This window comes from Rhagoletis pomonella, unplaced genomic scaffold, assembly GCF_013731165.1.
Source record: "Rhagoletis pomonella isolate Grant_MI unplaced genomic scaffold, Rhpom_1.0 Rhpom_scaffold_00008, whole genome shotgun sequence".
NCBI classification, from domain to species: domain Eukaryota; kingdom Metazoa; phylum Arthropoda; class Insecta; order Diptera; family Tephritidae; genus Rhagoletis; species Rhagoletis pomonella.
The window spans coordinates 17,303,858-17,321,515 of record NW_023458562.1 but is presented as its reverse complement, the minus strand read 5'-3'; the positions used below and the strand labels follow the sequence as shown (position 1 = coordinate 17,321,515).

General features: G+C 33.6%; 1 protein-coding gene across 1 annotated transcript in view; it reads right to left on the bottom strand.

Annotated features, from left to right (window-relative positions):
* LOC118745094 (putative uncharacterized protein DDB_G0282129) overlaps positions 1–17,324 on the bottom strand; it is a 62,965-nt gene extending 45,641 nt beyond the window's left edge. Inside the window, exons 1-2 of the mRNA XM_036478631.1 lie at positions 17,047–17,324; positions 16,077–16,298 (exon numbers count right to left, since the gene is read on the bottom strand). Coding sequence (XP_036334524.1) covers positions 16,077–16,078 — 2 coding nt within the window. The 5' untranslated portion in view covers positions 16,079–16,298; positions 17,047–17,324. The remainder of the gene's footprint in view (positions 1–16,076; positions 16,299–17,046) is intronic.
* Between the last annotated feature and the right edge of the window lie 334 nt (positions 17,325–17,658).

Below are 17,658 nucleotides of genomic sequence, written 5' to 3'. Positions count from 1 at the left end.
TTGTTAGCGTAAAAAAATGCGATTTTGCTTGTTTTCATAAAAAAAACTGCTTTTAAATTTTTTATAATATTTACTCAAATATGAAATACGCAGATGCCAATAAATTCCTAAACCAACCGAACCGGATTTCGATTGTTTATTATTTTAATTAGATATCTCAATGCAAGACTGCTTCAAAAATTTGCATTTGTAGATATGTTTAAGAATTGGATGTATTCATGCAGTGCAGTAAAGGCATTGTGAAGCGAAAAAACGTGGAATTTTACAAACAGTCCAGTGGGGCTGTATTTGCGATTTTATTTGAAATCAAACTGTTGAAAATGTGCTTACTCTACATCTAAATATTTGAAAAAAAAAATTTTTTTTTTGTTCAGTCTTGCATTTAAAGAATATGTTTTCCCTTTGACTGTAATTGCATTTGAGTTATTTCCACCACATTTTCATTAAAAAAAAACGTGTTACTTTAAACAGCTACATGGGAGTGTTTAATTGCCAATTGCGTAAAATCCGTTCATTCATGCTTTCATTGATGTAATAAGTTTCTGGTTCCAAGCAATTTTATAAATGGTAATAAAAATCATGTTAATTTGCGAAACTGTTTAAGGAAAGTAAAATAAATGAAGAAATCTATGGAAATACCAACGAGGCATTTTTCTGCCAGTTCAAAATCGTGCGGACATTTTTCTGTAGAAAAAAAAAAGAAAAAGAGGATTCATACTCTGCTTTCAGTGAGAATGCCCATACCACTGGCCTCTTATTCATTGGATTTGCTTTAAAAGTGCAGGACAGACAATTTTTTCCTAGCTTGTCATATTTTTACCACCTAATCATGTATTCCGAAGTCGATCCTATAATCAAGAGAAAAGAGAAAAATTTCGTTAAATTAAGAAATTGAGAAAAGAGCTAAATATATATATATTTAGTTCACGTAACTTAACTCTTTTCTCAGTGTAAGAAACATTTTTTTCTTTCTTCTACCCGAATTTCCTATTAATTTTTAAGCCAAGCAACCACATTTAAGAAAATTTGCCAAAAATATTAAAAATTTGTTTGTTATCCCTCTCCAACTCCCAGCAGCGAAATACAAAAATCAAAGTCCAATCAACACTTTCTCAAGCGTTACGCCAGTTAAATTTTTCACACTTTGCCTTCGCTCGCAAACAAATTAGCATTAATCATGAGGAATGCGAATTCGAATTTATGCCACTTTACCTAATTTTTTGCGTTGAAGGCCAAGCCAACACCTGTCAATGTCAAAAGAAGAAGAACAACGGCGAAAACAAGCCCAATCAATAAATTTGCAAAAGGTGAAAAAATAGAAAAGTATTAAAAAAATACATACCTTTGCCGTTGCATACATGCGTGGAAAGGAGGGGGGTGGGGGAAAGCATTGGAGGCGAGCTTGAGCACCCATGAAGTGTCAAACAGCTAAAAAGCGTACAAAAGGCGAAGGTGCAAATTAGTTGTCGCCAGCAGCAAGCAAAAAAAAAATAAAAAATAAAAATTAAATTGCCAGCCTCGTAAATGCGCGTGTGCAGGCGGTGGCCAGAAGTGCGGAAAAATCAGAAATAAAATATTTTTCCAACTGCACGGCACTGTCACTGTCGCGCGCTGAAATGCTGAAAAGTGTGGCCGTTAACGATTATTTGCACGCCGATGTTTGTTACTCAAAGTTTGCTTTGTTTGGTGGCAATGAGTGTTATCGACGTGTGCTGCTAATGTACGAGCATTAAAATGCTAATGGGTGGCCGGCCGGTCAGCTAGACGAGTGCCACTGTGCCAATGCGGCTGTCACACTGCTGCTCTTGCCTGCCGCTGGTATTGATGATGCTGATGGCCATTGTGCAATTGCTGTTGGCTGAAAAGCTAAAAATATGCGAGCCATCAAGAAAATGAAAATGTTGAAGGAAAACATGAGAAATAAATCAGAAAACACTTGCTCGCTAGCTCTTCACTTTGCTTATTGCACCTGGGCGCGCGCGCGCGTACGCCAATTAACAAAGCTCCAAACAGACAGTCAGCAAGCAGCATGCCAGGCCAGGCCAGTCAGCCAACCAACCACTCGCCTGCTGCTAAGTGTAAGCAAATAAAAATTCTCCAAATATTTGCTTATGCATTTACAAGCGCACAGCAGGCAAAAATGAAGGCAAAAAAATATTAGGCAGCAAATAAAATGTGTACAAGAAATACTACGAGGAAAAATTTAAAATAAATGTTAACATCAAAGTATACGAAAAAAAAATCGCTTACAAGTGCATTGACTGTCGCTTCATGTCACACTATTAGCTATTAGCCAATGCACGCCTTGCCACTCACTACTCACCACACTCCACACGCTGCTGGGTTGCGCATGCGCTTAACTGCAATTTATTTACGCACAACAAAACAAAAACAAAAAACATTTGAAAAATATGCAAAACATAATGCAATATTAGCAATGCATATATGCAAGTGCGCGCGCATGCGCATGCGCCGATTTTAATGTGCCGCCAATAAATGCTGCGCCATGCGCCAAGCGCCAAAAAAAAACAACAACCAAAGTTGCCAACACAAAGCGCTGCAGAACAACGCGCAGCATACAACAAACACGAAATATTAACATGTACAATGTAGTTATGAAAATAAATTTTGAAGAAAAAATAACAATTTGTGGAAAAACAAGCAGTAAAATATTGAACAACTACTGAGCCTAATTTCATGACAGTCATTTACACAGAAATTATGGCAATTTACAAAGCGTTTACATGTGACCTGGTCGCAATAGACGCTGTCTAAAACACGCTGGAGCTGACCGAGCAGCATGCCTAAGAGTTTCTATGTTAGGCAATGTGTGTGTGTGTGTGTGTGCGAGTTCGTGCCTCGCAGCTGTGCTTTGACAGCGGTGCGACCACTTTTGCAGCAATCGATCGCCAAGCAAATGTTGCACCTGACCTACAGCCAGCCAACCAGCCAGCAAGTCAAGTCAGCCAACTAGACAGCCCAGAAAAAAAGTCATAAGCACTGGCATAGCGCTCACAGCTATCAAAATATGCGACGCCTGCACTGCTCGTTAATTAATTTGACTACTTCGCTCGCTCGAACGGTCAGTTATTTATTTATTTTTTTCATTTTCGATTGCTATGCGACACTGTGTTAATGGAAAAAGTCAATAGCTGGGCGGTCAGGTAATTGGAAAATCAAGCAAAGGCCGCGCCGTTGCGAACAGAAAGAAATACAGATCCAAGGAAAGAAAGGTGCAGACCACACCTTCAGCCCAACAAATATTTGTGTGCTTGCATACATACATACACTGGTGGCAGAACTAATAGATTTGCCTTACTTTGAAGAGTTTTGGCTATATTTCCAGGGTTTATTTTAAGTTTAATATTTTTTATTATAAAAGCCTGGCTAGTTATACAACAAACACCATACAAATCCCCTTTTCTAACTTTATACAAAAATTATAAAGATTCGAAAAATTTTTACCAAATTTTTAAACTTTTTATGCAGAGTTTGATATAAATCCGCCATTCAAACTTTGAACAAAAATTATAAAAATGCGAAAAAATTTTACCAAATTTTTAAACTTTTTATTCAGAATTTGATATAAATACGCCATTCAAAATTTGAACAAAAATTAAAAGTGCGAAAAATTTTCACTAAATTTTCGAACTTTTTATTCAGAATTTAAAAAAAAAAAAATTGCTGTGCAGTTTTGTAGCCCATCCAATTTTACTATAATAAAGTGCAAGTTTCAAGTGGCTAAAAAGCACCATCAAAAATTTTTCGAATTTTTAAAATTTTTGTTTGTTGTATAACTTTTATAAAAAAATGTTAAACATAAAATAAACTAAAGAAATATATCAAAAATTCTTAAAAGTACGACGAGTTTTTATTTTTTCCGCCAGTGTAGGTATCTATGTATCTATGTATGTATGTGAGGTACGCTAAGTACACTTGTACTGGCGCGCTGATGGCGAACTTAAATGCTATGTTGTTCCGCAACAATGTTGCTGGCGCATTGCAGCGCAGTGATAATTAACGGCAATGGCGATTGTTGCGAACCTTTTCTCCGCTGTGCTTTCCTCTTTCAGTTAGATTGTTTAAATTTTGCATGCCACTTCTTATCAGCAAGTTTTTTGCTGCCTTTTTCCTGTTTTTTTTGTGTTTCACAATGCTTTGTTGCTTGGAAAATTTGTGTCGGCGCCAGGAAAATTTATTCCACCCATAGTACTTACAAACATATGCACATGCAAGTGCCTGCACGCGCTGCAGCAATATTGGCTATACATACATATGTACATACATATGTATGTATGTATGTAGCAGCTTTGTTGCACTTTTCGAGTGCAACATAAATTAGCTGCAGCAGCAAGCAGTAAAAAATGCATAGCCTTTTTTTGTTAAACCTTTTTTGTTTTTAATTATTTTGTTTTTGTGTGTTTTAAAATTGTTACTTTTGCGCACATTACTAAATTTTTATGGCCTCTGCCATTTAGACTGCTTTACTGTTGTTATTGTTATTTTCGTTGTTGCCATTGTTTTTATTGCTGTTGCCTGCGACTTAACTGCCAACTGCTGCTGTCAATGTTGCTGTTATATGCGTTGGCTGATATATGTTTGACATGTGAATTATTGCATGTTCAGTTGCAAACAACAACAAAAACTACAGAATAAATGCAAAAACTATTTAAAAGATGTTGCTAATCTCGCAGAGCATTGCATGCATTCAAAATAACTAACATATAAAAAATTACATACATTAAATGGCTGCATGGATGTGCTTATTGTACAGGTAGGGCTTAGAAGTAAAGCGCCTCTTAGCGTGTCACGCCATTTTTTTTTTGTGAATGAGTATACATTTTTTATATTTAAAAATTGAAAAAAAATGTTGACATTCAAATGGAAATATCTGCGTTTAGTCTAAAAAGTAAACAAAAAGTTTATGCCTAAAATAATACAAAATAGATTTATGGCATTGAGCAGAAAGCTTTAAGTAACAAATTTCACGTATAAAATCTTCCCATAAAAATTCGAAATTCACTTTTTGATTTATATGATGAATTTCATCGAATTACAACTCTCCACATCATTTTATTTTTTTACCATTTCAGTTGCGATGTTGTTACGTCTATTTGCATTTCAAGTGACGATATTTTTCTGCAAATTAAAAATCAAAAACTCAAGTACATTATGGCCATATTTTTTTTATCGAACAATTCAACAATTTTTTGCATGGGTAATAAATATGAAATATTATATCGAGCCCTATCCGTAAAAAAAAAAAAAAATTTCAAAAAAATATCGCTTGCGATTTTTGCGGCTTAATATTTATTTTACTTTTAAGGTTTCTCTCTTTTCACGGTTCCAAATTTCAATTAAAAGCCCAGAAAACATTTATTTTATTAAACACCAATATAAAATAGTAAAACCTTTCAACATCTTAAAATCCGACAAAATTGATTTATTTTTTATCATAATGTAGAAACCATAATTCATAACATATGGATCCCTATTGCAATTTCTACGATAAGACAAAAAAAAAGAAAATTTTATAGAAAAAGAATATATATTTTTTTTAAATTATAATTAATAATATATTAATTTAAAAATTAACATAAAGATTTTCTTACGCCGATGTTAGTCAAGCCAGATTTTCTGGTTTCAGAGATAGAGTTTCTGAAGACAACGAGAATATTTCGTTTCTTCGGTTAGAGATATCCGACTGAAATTCGGTACATGGACGTCTTTTATTAACCGACTTCAAAAAAAGGAGGAGGTTATCAGTTCGTCGGAATATTTTTTTTTATGTATGTTACCGTATAACTTTGGACCACGTTAACCGATTTCGATAATTTTCATCGGAAAGGTGGTACCTCAAGAGTGGTCCGATACTAATTTTGTTTAGATCCGATAATTGGATCGTGAAGAAATTAACGATAATCTTAAATGATTATATGAGAATTGAAGCCGGTTTTGTTTTTTGCTTAAAAATTAGTTGTTTATTTATTTATTTGTCTACAGACTATTTACCAAAGAAAATTTTATATTGCATTAAATACATGCGTATATACAGTTGAAAAGCTTATGAGTAAAGTAACAATTAAATTCTTAAAATTAAGTAAGAGTAAAAGTGAAAAATAAGGTTGGTGCAGTAGCTTCAAAAAATGTTTGGCAATGTGATTCCTGCATCGAAAAGTAAACTTTTTTTTTTAATTTTCCGACGATGCCCGAATGAGAAATCTTATACACCATAATGGATGATTCTAAAAAAAATGTAACCCTTTTTGCAATGTTATAACTTATAAAAGTATCGCTTCGAGCGAAAAATTGTTAAGTCCTTTTTATGAAAATTTACATTGTAGAAAAAAATTTAAAAAATGCCCAAGAGGATCAGAAAAATTCATCAAATTCAAATGCTACCAATTTGTAGCGATAGCGGTAAAATTCATAAACTGGAATTTATCATTTGAACGCCAAAAAATTAAAAACGTATAGGTATTACCTTCACTTCGCTGTAGAGTTCAGTGACCATTTGGAATATCAAATTTATTTAATTACGAAATCTGTTTCAACTTTTTTTATTGCTTCGCGAAATATTGAATTTCACACCCAGTATGAATGTAACATAGAGCTCCATATGTGTACTTACATACTATTATAAATGCGACTCAATTTTTTATCCTTATCAGCAAAAATAAAAATTAAAATATTTTAATGCGTAGAACTTGAGACACAAATAAAAATACATATACTGCAGACCTACATAGAATTATTTACAAAATTTTCTTATTTACTGCTATATTCGCACAAATAATAATTTTCAGCAATGCAGTCTGTCAAATTAATGTCAGTTATAGTCCACAACAAACTGACGTAATGTCTCATATGACCAGTTGTCACTGTCTGTTAACCGTCAAAAACTGTCAGTGTTTGCATTTGAGCTTTAGGAAAATACCGAACACTCTATGGCACGCAAAAATGGGTATATAAAATTATTAACTATCAAATGTGTTGGTTAAAGACTCGTAGTGGCATAATAGCAATGTAGCTTTAGTTCGTTTCAACAGCCCTAAAAAATAATAAAAATAACACAAATTGTCCAAAACATACATATGTACATACATATGTAAATTTAATTGGTTTAAAATGACATTGCTTATTTATCACTACATATTACTTTAATATGCACATACATATGTATGTATGCATGTCGATATGAGCGCGCAAAACTAGTATGTATATGTATAATCATAGCGAGCGTCATAAAGATGACGAAATTCTTGCACGAATCAGCAAATTTTATTGGCCACTTCTGAAAGCGCGTCAAAATGGTGACAAGTGGCAAAAAAACCTCGCAGCGTGCCAGACGGACGTTAACAACGCAGCCGCCATTTTAGTTGTCACCTTTTTTTAGCAAAAAAAAAACAATTGTAGCATACCTGTAGTACATATTGTTACTCTTAGCTATATCGATACTTTGCCGCCACATGCCAGCAACTTTTATGAATGAAAAGCTCAGCCAGCCATCAAATAAATATGGGCTAATAAATGTTCAATATCTCTACTAGACACGGCTGACATTGCAAATTTTCAACATCTCTTTTATTCGAATATTTTTATCAATGATTTATTTATTTGTTTTTTTTTTCTTCTTCTTCTACTTATGATTGACTTTTCGCCATCGGCGTCGGCGTTGCGGCTTAACCACCCGTAGTTTGGCAATCGTTTTCAGCGACATTTTGCCGCTGACAGGCCATTGAAGCCTGCAACACCACCAGCTGCCACCTCGGCACTGGTTGTCAACAAATCATTAGTAACCTGTGCTTACAGACCAGACACATGGCCCCAGGTATTCGAGTATGAAATGCATATTTTTTACTATTTATTATTATTATTTTTTTGTCTATTTTGCATTTTCGGCAAAATTATTAAATTGTCACCTTCTCAATTTTTGCCAAACTAACAAAAACAAGTATTTGCTTTTGTAGCGACGACTTTATGACCTCATTATTTACCGCTGCTGGGATTAAGCGCTCATACGCAGAATAAAAAATAAAAATACAAATTAGCAAAACAAAATATAATACAAAAAATTTAACAATTTTTATGCGCAACTCTTTCTTATCTTGCGAACGAATAAGTAAAAAAAAAACAATAATTATATATTGGCAAGTGTTTATTTACATACGTATTTTAGGGTGGTTCTTAAAAATATCAAATTTAAAATTTTGTTTGGAACACCACTTTGTTTTGTTATACGTATAAAAAAAATAAATCCACGAAAATTTCCAAATTTTGAAGAAATTTTTACCAGAGTTTGAAAAAACTTATTTTTTATCGCAAACATTTTACAAAATTGTTACATGAAATCTGATAAATTCATAAACTCGCTTAGTTATAGGTGGTCAATGTGAAAATTTTTTTGAATAGCAGGGTTCGAGTAACTTTACAGTTTTTAAATACCAAAAATTCAACAAAGTTTTTACTTGAAGTCTTATAAATTTGACATATCATTGAAACTTGTTGCTTTAAATTCATTAACTCGCTTAGTTATAGCTGGTTAAAGTCAAATTTTTCTCGAATTTTTGTCTAAAATGAAATTTTGTCAAGCCCTGGTAGCGAGTACGTGGAACTACATAACGGGTTTCTCCCTAGATGTTAACATATAATAAGGGCCACCCTAATATATGCATTTGCATACTCCTGGTGAGTGGGTGACTAATTGCTACATGTGTACATATGTGTATGCTGGCTGCCTGCCTGCTTGACCAACGCCGCCTGCCACTTTCGGCGCTTTTGTACTTATTGTATGGATAAATTTGAATACAATTATTATGATGTATAATGTGCTTCATGTTCTTTTCTTGTTTTTTTTTTTTTGGTTTCTCATAGGTTTTTAAAATGTTCCATTATTAATAATCGCGCATTATGATACGTTCAAGCGCATTGTATACCTACTTACTACATATGAGATTAATAATAAATGGTATACGATATCCATGAGTAAGCCGCTGGTTGCTTGCGTAGGCGCAACGTGTCAGTTTGAATTATTATGGAAAATATATATTTTTTTAAACTCGTAATCATACGTACTTACACATCTGTGCATACAAATAATAAATTTTTAATGAGAAATTGCGACCAAAGTTAATGACCAAAGGCTCGGTTTTTTATGGTTTTTCAATTAAACAAAAAAAAAATGTTTCCCTCCACAAAATTTTGCCTATCTAAAAATTTGTTTCACTAAAAGGTTGGGCTTCTCGAGTGAACTTTAAAAAAGACAAGAAAAAAATTATAAATTTCGATTTAAATATTTTTTGCAAACTAAGAAAAGTCAACACTTCAAAATCATACAAATTAACTTTCCTGTTTAATTTATTTTTTGCAATTTTTTTATAAAAATATGGTTAATCATACAACATAAACCCCTAAAATTAGAGCTCCACAAAATATAAATAAATAATAAAATAGTTAAAAAACAGTTGCCCGTATTGCAAAAAAATCGCTGTACTTAAACTTTATAGTTGTTGTTATTCAGTGACTTAAACCGATCGCTTTATTGTTGAAAGTACTCTATTTGTTTTTTTAGGATTTAACTGTGTTTTTAAAGATAATCTATGCTCATAGCTAAACAAACTGTAAGAGCGCTAGTAATCAAGTATTTAAAAAAAGAAAAGTTAAAGAGTTGACTTTAAAATTTATGGATCATTAATGAAATATAGTCGAAATGTTTTTAGAATGTGAAAATCACAGGGGTTATGCTGTCTGGATTTTTTTCTAATATTCAACGATTTTTTACCCAAAGTAAGGCCGTCCGTCGTATCAAACGCTTGCTCTTTCACGTGCGAGACGCATGTTTGCCTTGGCGCTTTTTCCAAGTGTTATCATTTTATAACAATTTACTATTTATCCATATATGTATGTACATATTTATATAGGTATGCGATTTTATCATTAATTTACTCATTTGTCTGCTTTGTCTGGATTTTAAATAATAGTCATTGCCATCGATCAAATTGAGCGCATACCACAGAAATAAATAATTATCGCGAAATGCGGATACCATTAACTTATACAAAAAAAAAGTACAAGTCTAACATAACGTTTTTGTGAATTATAGGAAAAGCAATATCTTAAAAAAGTAAAGGTCAAAAAAATTTTGAAACCTACTAGAGAAAACGGCACTTAATATATATATATCTATTTTGATATAGAGCAATAGCCAGGCAGCACTTAAGGCCCTTTCATCATTTTAGGGCCGGTTGCGAGATGGCGGGAGAGATACCAATGCCAACTCTGGCCAAGTGAAGAACTTATACAATCGCTAACCCATTGAGATCGGAAATTTTTGGGCTCTCTGGGATTAGACGAGGTACTGTAAATGGTTGAGGGCACAATATATCTCTTTTTCGCAGTGCATATCTCTAATCCAATCCATATATCTATGTATCTATGTATATTAGGGTGGCTTAAAAATACACGGAAAAATCAACTTTTCGCAATTTTTTGTTGCCTCCCCCAGAATTATAGAAAGTGGAAAATGAAGAGACCCGTATTTTTTAATAGATCAAAAGAATAATAATTTTTTGGATTTTATACCTATTCTACAAAAAACTGTATACTACATACCTATGTAAAATATGTATATGGAAAACTTCAAAGTCACGGCGGCACGGTTAAATGCCAGCAGATTTCAAAGAAATAATACGGGTCCTTATTTTAAAAATTTTCAGTAGCGGGATTTTTTTTTTAACCACCCTATTGTATATGCTAAAATTATTTCTTTGCTTTACCATTCAATAATTTTCAGCACCCTTTCTTGGAAGAAAAAAAAACGAAAATATTTCTCTGCAATAAAACAAAAATATTTTCTACGAAAAAATACGAACATTATCTTTGCCTCCCACTAGAGCTGTCAAACTATCGATAGTCAAGTCCATCGATGTTTTACGATAGTCTTAAGGGTTACTATCGATAGTATCGACCCATTTCGTATATTTTTCTAAATTCATTTATTTTTCGTTATCTTGTTATAAATTTGTTTATTTTAGCGGCTCATGGCTGCATTTTAGTATCGAGATTTCAGATCAGAGATTCGATTTCATAAATTTTCCCTGAAATTCGCCTTTCGGAAATAAAAAACATTTCTTTCGAAAGGTACTTTACATGCAAGGTGCCACTGCTCATGCAACTGATTTCTGAAATTTCTCAATTGGACAGTCTACTGCATTGCCCGGTGTGACACGCTCTTAAGACGGCAATGTAACCCTGCTATACCCACGCTTAAAATAAAAAATGACGCTTTTAGAAATAATGCCATGAATCAACAAAACAGATCAACCAGCACGGCAACCGCGTAATTGTAATCGCATTTGAGAAAAAATAATAATAGATGATAATGTCATTTTTTAATCGGTTGTTTCATTCATACACATGGTTTCATTCCGTTTCATTCACATGGCGGCGAAAAAATGACGTCGGTGCGAAAAAGAATACTTGTTTCTCGCACACCGTCCTTTCGTTCGTTCATGAAATAATGCTGCCAAATTTTGTTCTCTTTGAACCAATACTGCAAAAGTCAAAAGCGCTAGGAAAGAGAATACGCTATCAATAAAACGATAGTGGCGATAGTACTAAAACTATCGATAGTTATTTCAAGTGACCAGACTATCGATAGTATCGTCGACAGTTTGTGACAGCTCTACCTCCCACGTAAACGCCTCACGCACCCCAATGCATTTGTATGAATATATGAATGGAGATACGTATGTATGTATGTGTCTTAGCACCTACACCCATTAAGCGGAATTTTTCCGCTCCTGCCAGCCAAACTTCCGCTACAGAGCAGCCATCGTTTTTGCCTAATTTTTTTATAACTTTCAAGTGCAATATAGCTTGATAAGTCTTCCTAAAGCAGCAGTGACCTGGCTAAAAAGTTGCTTTCTCTGCTCTTTTGCGAATTCCAAACTATGTACAAACATACTACTTACCTTTTTACAACGCTTTTTACCTCAAGCATTTATAATGCCCACAACTGCAAAAGTGTACAAATAAAATAAAATAAAGTAGAAAGGCATTCAAGCAGCGCAGTCATTGCCGCCCAAGGTTTGAGTGTGGCACCTGTATTTTTAGGCGCATTTATTGCCCCCTTCCCAAACAAACAATTGTTAATAATTTTACAATCTGCGATTTTTTTTTGTGCGGCTAAAACTAGTAGTAGATAACATCGCACGTTCGGCAGTTGGTTAACAGAGCTTTCGTAATTTATAGAAATTTTGTGTTTGCTGCCACGGCTGCCAGCGGTCATACTTGGTATGTATGTATGTGTGAGCAAATCTTATTAACCTTTTGCACGAGAGCATTGAATTACACAAAGCGCTGCAACAACTACATATGTATGTATGTATATATCAGTAGTAACAATAAAAATTAAATTACAATACAGTTACAAAGCATTGAGGGGAGGGCAAACTTAATCCTCTCAACCCACAGCCGCTTTGGCCTCCTCAGCATATTTGCATGATTTGCTGCACATGCATGTGTATGTACACGCGCTACACAAACATTTGCAGGCAATTTTTTACCTTTTGCCTGCAGTTAGTTCATCGAGTTCAACGCTTATAGTCGCGCTGTTGTCAAGGGTTGTGCGCCTATAAGGCTGCTTGCATTTCACTTTACTTCACTGCAATTCAAATTTCGTTTATTTATTTTCATTTCATCATTTGTATTTGTATTTCGCTTATACAACTAGTTGATTTATATCATGTCAGCTGCAAGCAATAACAATAACAACAACAGCAACCAGCGCTAAAAAGCTACTAGTTGGAAATGCATGCGGCATGGAAATTGTGCGCAGTAGACGGCGAAGCGGCGAAGTTAGCGCTGCTGAAAAAAAATTCAATTTTTTGCCACTTTAAGCAGACTTAATTGAGAAAGCTACTACCGGCGACTACATATGTATGTACTATATTTGCATGTACATAGTACATAGCTAGTTACTAGGGTGATTGACTAGGTTTTTCGATACCGGTTGCCACCGTTTTTTTTATATCTATACGCTTTTTTTAAATCTTCATTTTTCAAATATCAAATAAATCCGATTTTTTATCGAACAAACCGGTTTTTTTCATTTCATACAAATTTTTACCCCTCTTTTGAGTTTTTCGAAGTTTTCAAGGCTTTTTCAGTTTAAGGGAAGCACCAAAATCGTTTATATACATATATTTGGGGATGAGCAGTATATAATATTTGATTTCAATAAATGAACGTTTTCCACGTGTTTGACCGAGCTTCCCCTCCAATTCTTATCCGAGTGGCGGTAGGCACATCTAAAGCTCTCGGCTACGGCGGCAAGAGCCATCGGCGTAGCCAGAATGAAATTTAGGAAGGGCTCGACCCTATTAAGCTGGCATTTCAGGGTACTATTTTATATATATACAAGGAAAATTTGAGAGTTAGGGGGGGCTCGAGCACCCCCCTGCCCCTACCTGGCTACGCCCATGGCAAGAGCACTGCTCAAATCCGAAAAAATTCAGAAAAATTGTTAAAATAAGATCACTGATCTTAAGTTGTTTTAATTTTGGTTAAAAAAAAAAATCTTTGAATTTATGTATTTTGCTTTGCTCTTCTCTCAATAAAAGCTATCTTTACTGTTAAAAGTTTTGTTGTAATTTTTGGTTATGAATTCATACCAACATAATTGATTTTTGGAAAATGCCGAATAATCGAGCAACCCTAATAAAATTGCCTTTGAAAGTGTGGCATGCAACCACTTCGAGTTGAGCGCATATATTGGCCTGCTTTCTGCACTCACTCTACTTGCGCAAAGGGTTGTTGTGCCTGCCATCCCCCTCCCTACCATCTGCTCTATAGAGCCGCGCAAGCCTGTCGCATTAAATGTTTCAACAATTTAAACATTGACTGCTCTTCACTTGCTTGGAAAAACCGGGTTGTGCCTTGTAATATTCAACGAATTTGCATATTTTTATACGTGTATATATGTATGTATGTAGGTGCATGCATGCATGCCGTCATATCACATACATATACATACAGTGCACTCATGTGTCCTTTTCGAAAAGGGGTGTGTATTCCATGCCATGCCAGTTAATTGTTATTACTATTTTTATAAGCTCATTTTTTCATCGTAGCAAATAATTCATAATCATGCATAATAATAATCGTAAAAGTAGTTAAATAAATAGTTATTATGACGTGAGTTTTTTTCATGCAAAATAAAATTTCATTTATACTAAATTGCGGAAAATTCACGTTAAGCGTAGTCGCTTGAGCGTTTAGGGTCGCACGTGCTTTTGAACACGTGGCTGTTTTGAGAAAATTAAATAAAATTCAATATTCCAGTGAGCTAGCTTAGAAAGCTTACATTTGTAGAGAGTGCTTTTTGTGAAAGAAAGTGAGATAGTAAGTTTTTGCTTTCGAGGCTTCGGATTTTATTAAGCAAACGAGCTCTTCGTTTTCCATGGAAGCTTATACGTCTCTAATTTTATTTTTTTCATTTATGAGAATATCGTTTACGAGGGCTTTTCTATACTATCACTATCACTGCGAAGCTTTTAAGCAGAAAAGCTCGTGAGAATACTATTACATTAAATGCACGCAGGTTGGCTCGTCGTCAGCTTCAAAATACGCGAAAGCTTTAGTATGTGAAAGCTCTAGACTAAAAGCTGTCAGTTCTCTTCTGCTTTTTAACTATATAGAATTCACTTTTTTTCTATTATTCATTACTGTAAGTGTGCGGGTTTTTTATTTCATTTTCATTTCGTCTCTATGCTTATCAAGCTTACAAAAAACTTGTTTGTATAATATTTACTATCCGCTCTAAAGCTTAAATAAACATATAAATCTCAATATTCATAATAACTACTTTTCATTACTATTCTTCTGGTTTTCTGTAAATCTCGATATTTATCATTATGGCTTCCAATAAACAATATGTTTATCTGAAAAGCTTTTTACTGCTTTTAACTTTTCTTTATTGCGTTTGTAAATACATATTTCGTAACGTTTTTTTTTTTGTGATAAATAATTATCTATTGCTATAATAAATCTTTGGAGTATCTAAAAGTAAAAAAAAAATGGTGTAAAGCTCGTATTTCTCTTTTAAAAAGCAATGTTTGTAATTGACTTTTCCTTATAGCCCGTTTCCACCAAAAGCTTTGCTGCTGTTAAGAGCTCAGATAAGAATTTTAATTTAAGCGATTACGAGCGGTTACCCCTTCCTTTTTCCAATAGGCATAAACTGCAGTCAAGGCTTGGTGAAAATGAACTACATAAGTGTAAATTGCTTAAAATTTTTATTTTTAAAAGTTTAAAATAAATTAGTGGATTCCCTTTAATATTAACAATTCGAATTTTGGAAAATATAATAGACAAAATTAAGGAGAGCAATAGGAATAATAATAAACTGAATTTTAAATTGCTTTTTTTAACAACAGGAAATACGAGTTTTCACGGTACAAAACTTATTTTTTAGCATGGAAATTTTTTACTTAAAATTTTTTAGTTGAAGAATATTGTGTTTAATAAAAATACTTCCCAGATTTTTATAATTTTATTTGCCTACTCTTACTTTTTTATTTTTTTTTTCAATTTACTATAATTCAAATTATTAATTTTAATTTATTTTGCTTCAACTTTTTAAGTCTTAGGCCGTTAACTTATCTATTTTAAAGTGTAGTTAAATCAGTAATTCATCCTAACTTCAGAAAATTCTATAAAGATGGCTAAGTTAGCGGCCCTTAATATCATAAATTTATTGATGTTTAAAAATGTCCTTTTGTTATTGTTCTTGTTGACTTCCTGAAAATGTATATAAGCATTCTAACATTTCTAACAGTATGACTCATTATGAAATCACTTGGATTAACTAACCTAATAATTTTTTTATTAAATAAAAATTTATTTAAAAATTATAAACAAAATTTGGCAAATTTTTATTTTTTAATAATGTTTAATGAAACAATTATTTTTGTTACTGTATCTTCCTCTAAAACAAACATAACTTAAACAAATTTTTCGATTAAAAAAATTTATAAATCAGATTTTTTATAAAATGTTAAAACAATTTTACTCACATCGTATCTTTCTGGCCTCATTGTATCCCCCAAATATATGGGTTTAATTTATAATCCAACATTGGTTGTTTGTGAAACACCACAAAAATGCAACATTGGCCGCGTTTTTAATATAAATAAAAATTTATCTCCGAAAACCAATTCCAAAATTTTCCTTAGCTTCAGCGCACTGATTAGAAATCACACGTTTTTAATGGTTCTCGCGCACTTTATCGCAAATTTCTTTTCAAGAATTTTGAAAAACTCATTAGAAAATTCAATTCATCCAAAATTTGTATAGCAAACTTATTACACTGGGTTCTAATAGGCCACAAAAAATGTTTTAAGTTGCAGTCATTTTATTAACAATAATTTTGCAATTTTTTTTCAAATCTATTTGGTGCTACACTTTGTGTATGTATATTTTGCAACGCTTTTCCCTGGCAATTTTCGTTGGCTGCCACAAATTGTACGTTTGCGATTTAAAATTTGAAATTTCGCTAATGAATTTCTCACTTTGTTATTTCTGTGCTTGCTGATTTTTTTATACAAAATCGTAGTTATATTCTACTGTTTTTTTTACACTTTCAGCGACGTAAAGTAAATCTTTGAATTTCTTTCTTCTTATATTCGAAAAAGCACTTTGGATTTCTAATAATCTCAGCAGTAAACAATGTTGCAATATTTTTAATTTTACACCGTTAAGTTGCTTATTTTTATACTTTTGGCAATGCGCGCTGCTTTGTTTGGTTTACACTTTTCCAATTGAATTTTTTTTAATTTTTTCGCCCAAGCACTTTTTTCAGAATTTATCGCGTTTTTGATTTGTATTTTGCTTTTGCAACTTTAATCGCTGTAATTATTTAAACACACAAAAAACGTTTTACTTTTGTTGTTATTTGCTGCTGCTTCTACTTCTCGCTTACTTTTTATCTCTAATACATAATCGTTATAAATTTTCATTTAAATATGTAAATTAAATTTTATTTACTTGATACTCTCTTCTGTGTGAGTGTGAATTTTTTTGTTCAGAAGCGTTTCCAACGTTCTTAACCCGACGACAGTTGCCACAGAACTGAAACGTACGCTTACCAAATACAAACTAAATGCTAAATGTCTTGTTCAGTGGTGAATGAATCCGATACGATACGGAATCGTACTGAAATCGAATGCTGGCTGAAGAAAGAGGAGGAGGCTTCAGAGCACACCGTCGACGTTGCTGTCTTGACTTGACTGCATGCCTGCCTGCCTGCCTGACTGCTGCTGTTGGTATTGTGATGGCACTGGTGGTACTAGCGCTGGCGCTGCTGCTGGCTCTGCTGAAATCGTATCGCCTGTAATGTTATATGGGCAGACGACCAAAACGGCTTCAACGACAGCACGACGACGAACCTTAGCATCACCACCACCACCAGCACCGCCATCACAATCACCACCTAACGGCGCAAACGACGACCGGTGTGCGGGCAAGCCAAGCAGTGAGCCAGCTAGCCAAGCGCTTACGAACGTACTTTACGAGTACGAATTGGTCATTCTACGGAGCGCACACATAAACCAAACAACAATGAACGATACGAATGTTAGCCTCCATGAACTACGGCGA